Source organism: Pagrus pagrus, assembly GCF_965226575.1.
Source record: "Pagrus pagrus genome assembly, chromosome: 11".
In the NCBI taxonomy this organism is placed as follows: Eukaryota; Metazoa; Chordata; class Actinopteri; order Spariformes; family Sparidae; genus Pagrus; species Pagrus pagrus.
Genome location: NC_140195.1, coordinates 18,029,446 through 18,040,047, shown reverse-complemented (window position 1 = coordinate 18,040,047; position 10,602 = coordinate 18,029,446). Strand labels below are relative to the sequence as shown.

General features: G+C 39.2%; 2 protein-coding genes and 1 long non-coding RNA gene across 6 annotated transcripts in view; 1 reads left to right on the top strand and 2 right to left on the bottom strand.

Moving 5' to 3' along the window:
* Positions 1-49: 49 nt before the first annotated feature.
* Positions 50-4,273, bottom strand: LOC311265488 (glutathione S-transferase Mu 3-like). The gene is made up of 8 exons (XM_084367179.1): positions 4,096-4,273; positions 2,055-2,130; positions 1,882-1,946; positions 1,691-1,772; positions 1,461-1,558; positions 1,281-1,376; positions 661-771; positions 50-452 (listed from the first exon to the last, which is right to left on the bottom strand). Exons 1-8 carry the CDS (start codon positions 4,129-4,131, stop codon positions 357-359), a joined length of 660 nt encoding a protein of 219 aa, XP_084223305.1. The 5' UTR covers positions 4,132-4,273; the 3' UTR covers positions 50-356.
* On the top strand, positions 4,103-8,066 carry LOC311265489. Its single transcript, XR_014623593.1, has 3 exons — positions 4,103-4,193; positions 5,648-5,688; positions 7,977-8,066. It is a non-coding gene; the product is annotated as an uncharacterized lncRNA (long non-coding RNA).
* ampd2b (adenosine monophosphate deaminase 2b) overlaps positions 7,587-10,602 on the bottom strand; it is a 21,265-nt gene continuing 18,249 nt past the window's right edge. For all 4 annotated transcript variants that reach the window (XM_084367175.1, XM_084367176.1, XM_084367178.1 and 1 more), the window contains 4 exons: positions 10,061-10,181; positions 9,660-9,833; positions 8,289-8,399; positions 7,587-8,172 (listed from right to left, as the gene is read on the bottom strand). In XM_084367175.1, coding sequence (XP_084223301.1) covers positions 7,957-8,172; positions 8,289-8,399; positions 9,660-9,833; positions 10,061-10,181 — 622 coding nt within the window. In that variant the 3' untranslated portion in view covers positions 7,587-7,956. The remainder of the gene's footprint in view (positions 8,173-8,288; positions 8,400-9,659; positions 9,834-10,060; positions 10,182-10,602) is intronic.

Here is a 10,602-nt window from a genome sequence, read left to right as displayed (position 1 = left end):
GTAGATGGCATGTATTATACAGACAGTGATTTTAAAACTGAGTCCCAAACAAAGTCCATACAAGATTTATTGTCAAAAACAATCTGTTTCAGATGTAACAAAGAAATTAAGTGCTTTCAATCAAAATAAAGTTTCTACTTGAGTTCAAATTTCCAGTACAAACTTGGACTGCTTTTTTCACAATTCAACTAAAAATGATTTCAGAACTGTAAATATTGTAAGATGTGATCAAAGGATATGAAATCGACACAATCAGCTAGTTAACAGCTTATAAAAAGACAAAGCACAATATTATTGAGTCAGTTGCACTTGTGAACTCTTTTCATTGCTTCTGTAAGGCGTAGATGCATTGTTCTTTACTCTTTCTTGTTTCCCCACTTGGCCATCTTGTTGTTGACAGGAGTCTTCATGAATCTGTCTGACTTCATGTAGGCAGCGATCTTCTCCAGAGCCTGTGTTGACATATTATACCAAGCCATTGTGAGTTAAGCTATTTACATGGCAAGACCTGCACAGAAGCAATCCTGCATATAAATTGTTCACCTACAGCAATCACACTGTGACACAGGAAGACAAAACAGTGCAAGACTTCCCCGTCTTTAACTTTCAGTGTTAAGTGTGCTGTTTGTATCTGTTAATCAAAAAGTTGAGCGTTCTCACCTCAAATCGGTCTAAAAGATCTTTGAGGTTCTTGAACTTGTCCAGGCACGTAGGATGAAACATCCTGTGTTGATCCAACAGCTCATACATGATGAAGTCCACAAAGGTGATCTATTGTAAAGAAAGTTATAAATAAACAAGTTGAAAGCAAATTAAAAGGCTTAAACTAGACTTCAAAGCTGCACTAATCAATAGTTTTATATGAACAATCTGTCAAATCGCTTGCATGTAATGTGAAATGGACTGCTAATAATGTAAAACCCAGAGATTCAGCAAAAAACTCTGTTCTCTTTCAGCTCTGTGAAACTTCGTGATTTGTTTAAGCTCGTGTTTTGGGTTTTTCAACCCACAATTTTACTGCTCGATTTCCAGCAACAGGAGGCAGCTGTTTTCAGCCAAAAAGGCTCGAATTAATCTATTTTATGCTGCTTAGATTTCTCAAAACAACTCAAAATGTGAATGCTAATGTTGCTTTGTCTTTCCTGGGTGTGTAAACATGTAATTGTGTATCAAAGTCACTATATCAACTCCATAAGCCCATATAATATGTCAAAACCGAAGTGATTCAGCTTTAAAAATGACTAACATATGAAGCCTCCCAAGTTTAAGGAGTTACATACCTTGTCACCAGCAAACCACTTCCTGTCTCCCAAGAAGTCTGAGAACTGCTTCAGTGTGACTTGCAGCGCCTCAAGGTAACCTGGCTTCATCTTGTCCTGATGTCAGAGAGGTGATGTTGACATTGTTCGATATGTAAAATGACAAGTTCTATGTTATTAAACCTTAAATTTAGTACTCACAAAATCAGTGTAGCACAGCCTCACAAACCCATTCCTGAAGTCCATTGACTGGTTTTCCATGATGTCCACGCGGACCTTCTCATCCTCCGTCTCTCCGCCTGTGATCACATCAGATAATTGGGACACTCAAGAAATAATGGCCGAGAAGAGTTTTGAAATAAGACATCCAAGGTGGAAACATTATACCCAAGGCAAAATATTCATATGTGGAATAAACACACAATACTTACACATATTGTGCTTACGAGCGATGTATCTCATGATAGCATTGCTCTGCACAATCTTCCTGTCTCCATCCTCCAAGTAGGGCAGCTATGGTGAGATGTTTTTGAGAAATTATTTGTTGATGTTTTAAACTCACCTGCATTACAACTTCAATTTATATTCACACAATTTCTTTCAAAAGGTTAAACTCACTTACATTGGGAAAGTCCATTCCAAGTTTCTGTTTTATATCAAACCAGCAGCTCTTGTCATAGCTTGGAGCTGGTGTGAGAAAAATGTGGGTTGAATGATTAAGTTGGTATGTTGCATGGGCACTTGGGCCACTTACGTGGTTAAAATTATAAATAGTTAGTTAAACAGGTAAGTTACCTTCACCACAGGAGTAAAACTTGTTCTCATACTTGGTGCCGGTGTACTCCAGCAGCAGGCGGGCGGGCTGGGCGAGCTGCAGATGTATCCAAAATACAGGGATGACAGACAAGGTTGGTAAAAATGTTCAGTTCAACAGTTTCTAATAAAAAGCAGATTAATTGCCAGTCAGCTTTTTCCTGCTCCAAAAATATTGCTGTTATATCAGCCTTTAATTACCTCATTCATAAAAAAACAATATCATATATATGAGGGCTTCTCTTCATCTGCTGTTGAATTTTACATAAGTTTATTAATTTAGCTTTCAGGCCATAAAGTTTGAATTATATGTGTGAAGTTTGGCTGTGAAAGGCCCTTTAATTCAGCAAATGTAATTTAAGTAATTGTCAAAGAAGTGATGACACTCGACTGGCATGACATGTTTCATGGACTGAAGGTCCTGGAACTTTCTCTCCTTGACTGGCAGAGCACATGGAAACACTCTTATCCCTGCCATCGGCTCATTTGGCACCTGCACCTTCTGTGGCAGTGGTTCAAACGCAGAGTTCTACGAAAAGGATAGCTTGAAATGGACCTTGCTAAACTGAAGAGCCCACAAATCATGCACAGTCGGATCTGCAGCTTTTTTGATCCATTCAGTTTCAGGAATTCATCATGCTTGAGCACCTTCACATGGTAGGGTGATGGTCTGATTCTTGCAGTCTGGAGTATGATTACATAGTCCCTTGGGGTGAAGATATCCGTAACCATTTTGCGTTCAATGGTACTATGCATGCTGTCACACTCCAGTTGTGTGTGACCTGCAACAAGGTACTTTTGTGTTACTAGTACCCCATGTTCCTGGCAAGCTCAGAGTATACATTCGCCACATTTGCATTGCAGTTCTGATAACCACAGCCATCGCTCCACACTATTATCTCCTTGATCACACCTTCAAAATGGCGATATTGAAGATGCGTATAAAATTACCTAAGTCACTCTGTATGTGGCAAAATAAAACGGCCTAATTAACACTCTTGACATAGGCCTATATAGTACAGGGGTAGGATCGCATGATCTGTTCAACTGAGGATGTAGGTGATTTTACCAGAGGTGGCCAGCATCACGAAGAGCTGACTTAGGCAAAAAAATCATTTTTGTCAAAAATGAATTATTTTAAGAAGGTGACGATATGTAAATTATGTGTATTGTCGTTTAGTTTGCTTAGTTTAATACAATTTTAACCTTGATCAAACAAAATAAGCCTTTACTTTATCTCTCTATAGCTCTGGTGACTTGTAGGGGGAAGTTCACATTATTTTGACATTCCTCGCAAAGAAATAGCTGATTCATTGTAAATGACATACTGAAGTACTTGAAAGCAGTTGTTAGCTGCAGCCTGACCTGTGGGATTATAGTTAACCATTTAGAGACTTGACCTTTGACCCCCCAACATGTTAACTGAACTCTGTGCACAGGTGCCTTCCTGTCAGCTTCAGTATTCTCCACATGTTGCTCTTTTCTGATGCCTTTCTGAATGTAGCTACTTAATTTATGAGCAGATTAAGTGTGCAAATGCATGTCCCACTTACCTGACAGCCCTTTACATCCACTATAAAACATTGCTCTTGAATGGGAGGAGCTCAATTTGTCGGGGCGCAGGATAATTATCGCTCCAACTCATGAAAAGTCGGGTGTGTAAGCTAACATCTTTGGCTAACATTAGCCACAATGTTTGATTCAGTTGCGGAGGTCGTTGCTAACGTTACTGATAATGATATAATTTTGAGCACGTGCACCCGGGTGTTTCGCAGTTACACAACACTTTACCGAGCGAGGCTCTGTTGACACGTACACGAATATAAAACTCTGACATTATGCAGCAAAAAAAAAAAAATCAGTTTAAGAGATTTAGCAGTAGAGACAAAGAGTTTGGACGACGGCGGCACGGTCTGCTGTGTTGCACCGGGCTATAGTGCAGCTCCACCGGCAGCCGACAACCGCCACAGCGCCGCTAACAAAAGAAGTTATATTAGCCATAGCAGCTAACAGCTAAACTCACCCCACGGATATCCCAGTAAGCCAGTTTCATCGTCATTTTGAATCACTTTCCGAGTCCAGACGGTGCTCAGAGACTTCAGCAGCTGCAGCAGATCGCTGGTGAGTGACGGAGGGAGGGAAGGTGAGGAGGACTGGTGTGTATGAGACGGGGGCGGGGTTGAGCCCGGCGGTCCGTCACTCTGTTGATCTGAACCGGTTCTTTTGTTTGCTGTTATGTAACGTTCAGCGGTGTGATGAGTGACAGGAATACACTGATCCGGTGGGTAGAGATGCATTATGCAGCTGCCATAATGCATCATGTAGGTGACAGGTATTGTATATGGAAAGCCTGTGTTATCCCCAGTCATGCACGTTTAATACATGACAAGGATTAATACAGGGACTCACTCATACTAAAGCTAACCTGTGTATAATAGGGTTGTAGATCTTAAGGAGTGGTTTGTTCAAATATTCCCACAGCCAAAGAAAGAGTTCAGTTTGACCTTAGTAGTGGAAAAACAATCATCTCAAGATCTGGTGGCTGGCTTTTTTCTGGAGCTCCTTACTGTGTGAATTTGCTCAGCTGTCTACACAACCAAGCCCAGTTTATAAATTCATACACTCCTTTTCAGTGAAAGTGCAATGTATGAATGTATGAGTGTTGTTGGTTAGCATGCTAACATCAGCAGATATCTCTGCAACACAAGAACAGTCAACATGTACAATCTGTTATTTCTTCTCATTCTGTAGATCATTTTAGTTCATTTTTAAATTTCTTTTCTTTTCAACTAAATCTCTTACATGTTGCGCCTTTAAGAGTGACACAGTTGAAAGCTCTGCAAAGAGCAGGTGACTGGCACTTGAGTTATGATTATTTTGTACCAGTACAATACCATTACTTAGTGTCAGCCATTAACTGTCGAATCATGTTTTGATTGTTGATTTGATTAAAATAATAACAGTTGAACCTAAAGTAGTGATAGATCGGCTATTTAGTCTCACTTATAATGAAAAATATATAAATCACTGCACAAAAAACCCAATCATAATATACTGTTTGCTATACAATATGTATGAGCTAGGATTTTTGTCTTTGCAGGCAAACCTCAAGTCTTTTTTTTTTGAGGTTTACAGAGGATACATGTCTGTAATCAGTCTGAATTCTGTGTGAGCTTCCTGCTCACTTTGACCAGTATTGGAGAGTAATGACCCGAATGTGGACACAAACACACAATGCACTCTTTGTTTCACTTATTTTACTCACTCGCACACATTTCCACACAACCCCTGATTCTGAACAGCTAAAACTCAAGCAGGGCCTTATTTGTCTAAACACGTTATAAATATTTAGATTTTTGTTGTTTTTACTACTTTTGTCACCTGCTGTTTTCATTTTCAGGAGACATGTATCTCCCGTCTGTGATGTACAAACTGCAGCAAGTCCAGCATGCCAGTGTGAACTACATTTATTTTTCTGAGACACAAAAGTCATTAAATAATATTTCACAAACAGCACATATAATTCTCTCGGAGGAACACGCAGTGCTTTTGAATAACAACACATATCTCCACAGATAACATCAGGACCCAAGCTGAAGGCAGGACTTTGAAAAGGGTTTGTCAAGTTCATCAACTTTCATTTCTTTAAAAATATGCTGAGGTCATCATGAATTTGGCACTGGTTGAACTTGGGTGTGGAGTGGAAACTGAGGCAACAGATCATGCATCATTCACTGAACTATGAATCAGAAATGTACGTATTTTATCTGTGTGTAACGGACAGATGGTATCAGACTGTCAGCAGAAACAATGTCACAAAATAAGTTATAATAAGATGACAACTGAGAACCATTACTGCACACCAGAAACAAATATTGATATGCCTTCATGCAACCCTACTGAATCACAGTAAAGACTGTAAAAATAGTAAGAATATGACAGGGACCAGCTGTGGGAAATATGCTGTTATATATAACATCATCACCAGTTGCAGGAATACAGATTTTTCTGGCAGTCTATGAGGTATGTGCAATGAGGTATTGTTCTGTGGGGGATGACGCAGAAAATGTCAACCAAAAAGCCAAATATTCATGCAGTGTTTGTAATTTGACTGTGAATATTCTTGCATCACATGTTAAACACATTTTGTGGCAAAATTTTATATTTGGTAAGTTGTCAGGGCCGTAGCCAGGATTTTAGAGGTACTGAGGTCATCACCCCCCTCAAACACCCAGAAAGTTACTATAGTTTGGATTTTTCACCTATCGTCATTTATATTAAGTTATCATTAAGTTTTATTTGAATGAAGTGGTGATTTCAAGGAAATTCCTCAGCTACACATCAATACTAAGTGTGTGTGTGTAAAGCTGTTCCTGAAGTCTTCGTTCAGTAACAACTAAATAGTTTCAAACTTGTGATTTATTAAGTCAGCTTGCATTATTACATAAAACTTGAGAAATGTTTCAGCTAACTACTTAAGGCTTTAGTAATGTGAAAACCAATTGCTAGGACATGTCCGTAGCAACGTTCAGTCTAGATGGTAACCCTGGACCTGCGAAAGATCTTGTGAGAGTGATCATTTTAACTCAAATCATGATCTTTCCAAACCCTGAACAAACATCTTTGTTCCAAATTAAAACCAGATCTTCAACACAGTGTTATTACATTGTATAACATGATTAGATTGTATAATGTGCACAACAAAGAAACAACACATACAAATTGCACAAGTTTCGCAAATCTAGGGTTACCATCTATTATTGGCCAATCGAAATCATTTGACTACTGTCCATAAACAGGACGTGACTGTTGCATCACGAGCTGTAATATAACTTCCTAAAATGGCAGTTTAGAGTTAGTAGTATCCAGGTAGTTTTTAAGAGTTAACTTTGAAAGTAAGTGCAGTTAGCTAGATAGCAGTCACACCTGACAGCCTGTGTTAGTATTTAGTAACAACTAATCTCTATGTAAGAACTAGTTTGTGTATTGTAACCTGTTTAAAACTTGTGTTATAGCTACGCTTAGTTTAGTTTGAACTTTAGAAAGTCTGGTGCAACCAGCTCCAGAAAACTAAAGTATCTCAGAACATTGCATCTACTTTCCCTTAATTATTACCAGATTATATAGTTAATTCCAAGAAACCTGCGAGGAAAATATTAGAAATATTACAGACCTATATAATAAAGTCTTACTGTTGCATCCCATAGAATTAAGCGGTTTCAAAGTTTTCTCCACGCTGCACATTTGTTCATTTTTTGCACTTAAAGTCAACAAATGTATATAAGTATGCAGATTAGAAATACTGTAATACGCCAAATAAAATACCCACGTCTATGTTTTAACTGTAGAATGTAAACTCCCTCAAGACCACTAAAACCCTCAAATTGCCACAAAAGATATCAGAAACATGACCTCAGTGTCCTCAATGGCAGCTACAGCCCCGCACCTAATTAAAGGTTCTTTAATTTGCAAAATTGTCCAGATTGTCTCTCATTTAGATCCATCAGTGTAGCATCCAGTTAATAAGTTTTATTAATGGGATCAATCTTGAATGTCAGCATTATTCAATGCTTGGTACAGGAAATACAGACTTTGTACAGAAACTCTGACAAAATGTAGTCGCAAACCATGAAAATATAATAATTTTAAAATAAATAGATCAAGAGACATTGTGAAATCACCACGACAAATTACACAAAGAATGACTCTAAAGGAGGGGAACATGTTGGGTACACAGATCAGTCACCGTAGCAACTCTCATAATTTTCTTGAAACAAAGCTTTTCTCTTTTCATACATGTGATATGTTGATATGCAAATCTGTACAAAGTCCTGATATGAAAACAGGGAATGTAGTGAAATCAGTTTGTGTTGTGCCGCATGTTTCACTTCTCTCCCTGCACAGCTCCCATACACAGACTGCCCTCCTCCTCGATGGTCTCCAGCTCATCTGTGCGAATGGCCTGTGTGATTAAATTCAGCTCCTCACACATGGTCTCATATCGGTACGCCACACGGATGTCAGGAACGTTGGTGCGCCTGATGTCGTTCCCCTCCTGCCCCTCCTTGATGTATTTAGGGCCGAGCCAGGAGCTCTTCACCTGATCCAGAAGAAGAAAATTAAACCGTCTGCAGAACAATAGACTGAGGAGGGAGTGGTGTAGTTGTAGACAGTGAAATTGGATAATGTGTATTGTGCTATAAAGATGATTGATACCTTATGAGAGAATCCGCTCATCACCACACTGTTTCTGGCCAGCTCACACATGTCACAGGAGCTCAACTTCCACACCTGAGCAGCAATGCTGTACTCCTCCATCAACGGCTCCTACACAGAGCACGCAACATATATCATGATTATGCAGGAGGGTTTTAAATATGATGTAGCATTCTTTGCTAAATCTAAAGCAACTCGGCTGACTAAGAAGTGAATTTGAACCGTTGTCTTACACAAAATAAATCTACATTTATATAATTTTTAATAATAATTACATGTGAGAGGTTGTTCCTCTCCTCTGCACACTAAAAAAGGTCATCCATGCTTTTATCTTGTCGAGGCTTGAATATTGATGCACTTAATTCTGGTATCAGCAGGTGAAACATCCAGAGGGTGCAGTTGATCCAAAACATTGCTGCCAGGCTTTTACCTCAGAGAGAAGCCGCCACATTACACTAATCCTCGCTGACCTTCACTGGTCACATGAGAGGTTTAGAACTGATTTTAAACCTTTTATTGCTTGTATTTAAACGCTTGAATGTTCTGCTTGAGATCTTCCAGCAGGGCCCTGCTAAAGGCTCCAAGCTTGAATTATTTGCTTTAATTACTGTATGTGTTTTTTGTAAAGCTTTTTGTAACTTTGTTTTTGAAAGGTGTTATGTGAGAAAGTTATTAGTACATGTACAATGGCTCTGCCAAATGTTTAATGATTAACTTTTTGTAGTTTATAGTGGTTGATTTGGCAGCAGGTGAAAGCAGGTGCTTTTTATCGATACGTGCCCAGAGTTATGTTCAAATAAGAATCGATACCAACAAGAAACACCCTTTGAATGGCTACTTTGTCAGAAAACAGAAGACAAACATGCGTATCTTTACTGCACACCAAAACAAACCGTTGGCTGAGAGGATTTATAATCACACATTGTGTTATTAAAGAGATGGTCAACAATGTCGTCCAGGCAATAAAGCTTAACCTTTGATCAAACCTGAGTCAGTAGCTCCACTGTATGATTATATGCAGGCGTTTCTAGTCACAGAATGGTAATCAGTGCTTTACTAAAGGCAGGTGTGCAGAAGTCAGCCAACTAAGCCACCAGACTCAGAGTTAAACTGTAGAGTGTACTGATATTAATTACAATGTAATCACGCAGCATGTGTATCAGCTTCATCTGCCTGGAGAGATGACGTAGAGTGTTTCTGATTAGATCCAAACCATTAGGAGTAAAATAAAAAGTGAAACATTCTATCCCTTCGTGCAATTAGTACAGCATTTTTCCTTTACCATGTTTGTTATTTTAAAATATTAGAGGATAAACAACAAACTGTCAGAAAATCTAATGTTACAACGTTTGATTTGCTGTGTACACTGACCTTGGTGAAGTGAAACTGCAGAGGGTCGTCCGTGGACAGAGAGACCATGAGGCCCCTGGACAGGTACTCTGGCAGAGGGTTGCGATGGTAGCTGAGGAACAGGCTGTTATTACTGAGAGGAGACATGGCGATGCCTATCTGGGCCAAGTAGTACAGATACTGCAGCACTGGAGCCTGGAGGGACACAAGGCATTATTACAATCGATGCACTCAGAGTAGAATAATACTGCAGACCTGATTATCCTTTATTAACTGAAGTACGACTCAGCTCGACAAACAAAAGTCAGATGAGCCGAGGCCTTGTGCAATTTTTTGCTAAATTCATTATGTCCTCACAGACAGTCTGATCAGCTGCTTCATGTTACACACAGAGGAGGGTTTTTATGATATTGAGGTCACACCTTCCTGAGCAGCAGCCCGTGGGAGATGTTCTCTGACAGCATGAAACCAGACACCAGGTGATGGATCGGCCCGGCCTCCCCACAATGGGGACGAAGGACAAGCGTGTGAAACCCCCGCTGCCTGGGATAAAAAAAGACGCAGATGCCAGGACAGTGACTTCAACAGATTAAAGGGAGGTTACACTCAATTTCAGCTTTGTTTGGGGTGTTATGTAGACAACAGTGAATTAAATGTAAAAGAGACGGCAGAGAAAGACCAAAGGATGATTCCCTGAGGATAAGAGGGTATATTCTGGTTTCTTATCCTTTATCCTAAAGTAATACGAAGCTAATATAAATGCAGAAATTTCAAAATGCATGTACATGCATTGACAAACTACTTGTCTCATGGTTTACATTGTTGGTTTAGTCATTTTCGTTTTATTTTGTAGGTTACATCCTTGTGTCATGACATAAATGTGAAAGTATAATAGATGCATACTTCTAATGATCTTGAAATATAAATATACTTCTAGTATTTCTTGTAAACAGCTAAAACATAT

Coding starts and splice junctions, on each gene's coding strand:
- LOC311265488 (XM_084367179.1), bottom strand. CDS start 4,131: ATGACGATGAAACTGGCTTACTGGGATATCCGTGGG. Junction 1,377..1,460: donor GGCTGTGCTACACTGATTTT/GTGAGTACTAAA, acceptor CTCTGACATCAG/GACAAGATGAAGCCAGGTTA. Junction 453..660: donor ATCTTTTAGACCGATTTGAG/GTGAGAACGCTC, acceptor ATGTCAACACAG/GCTCTGGAGAAGATCGCTGC.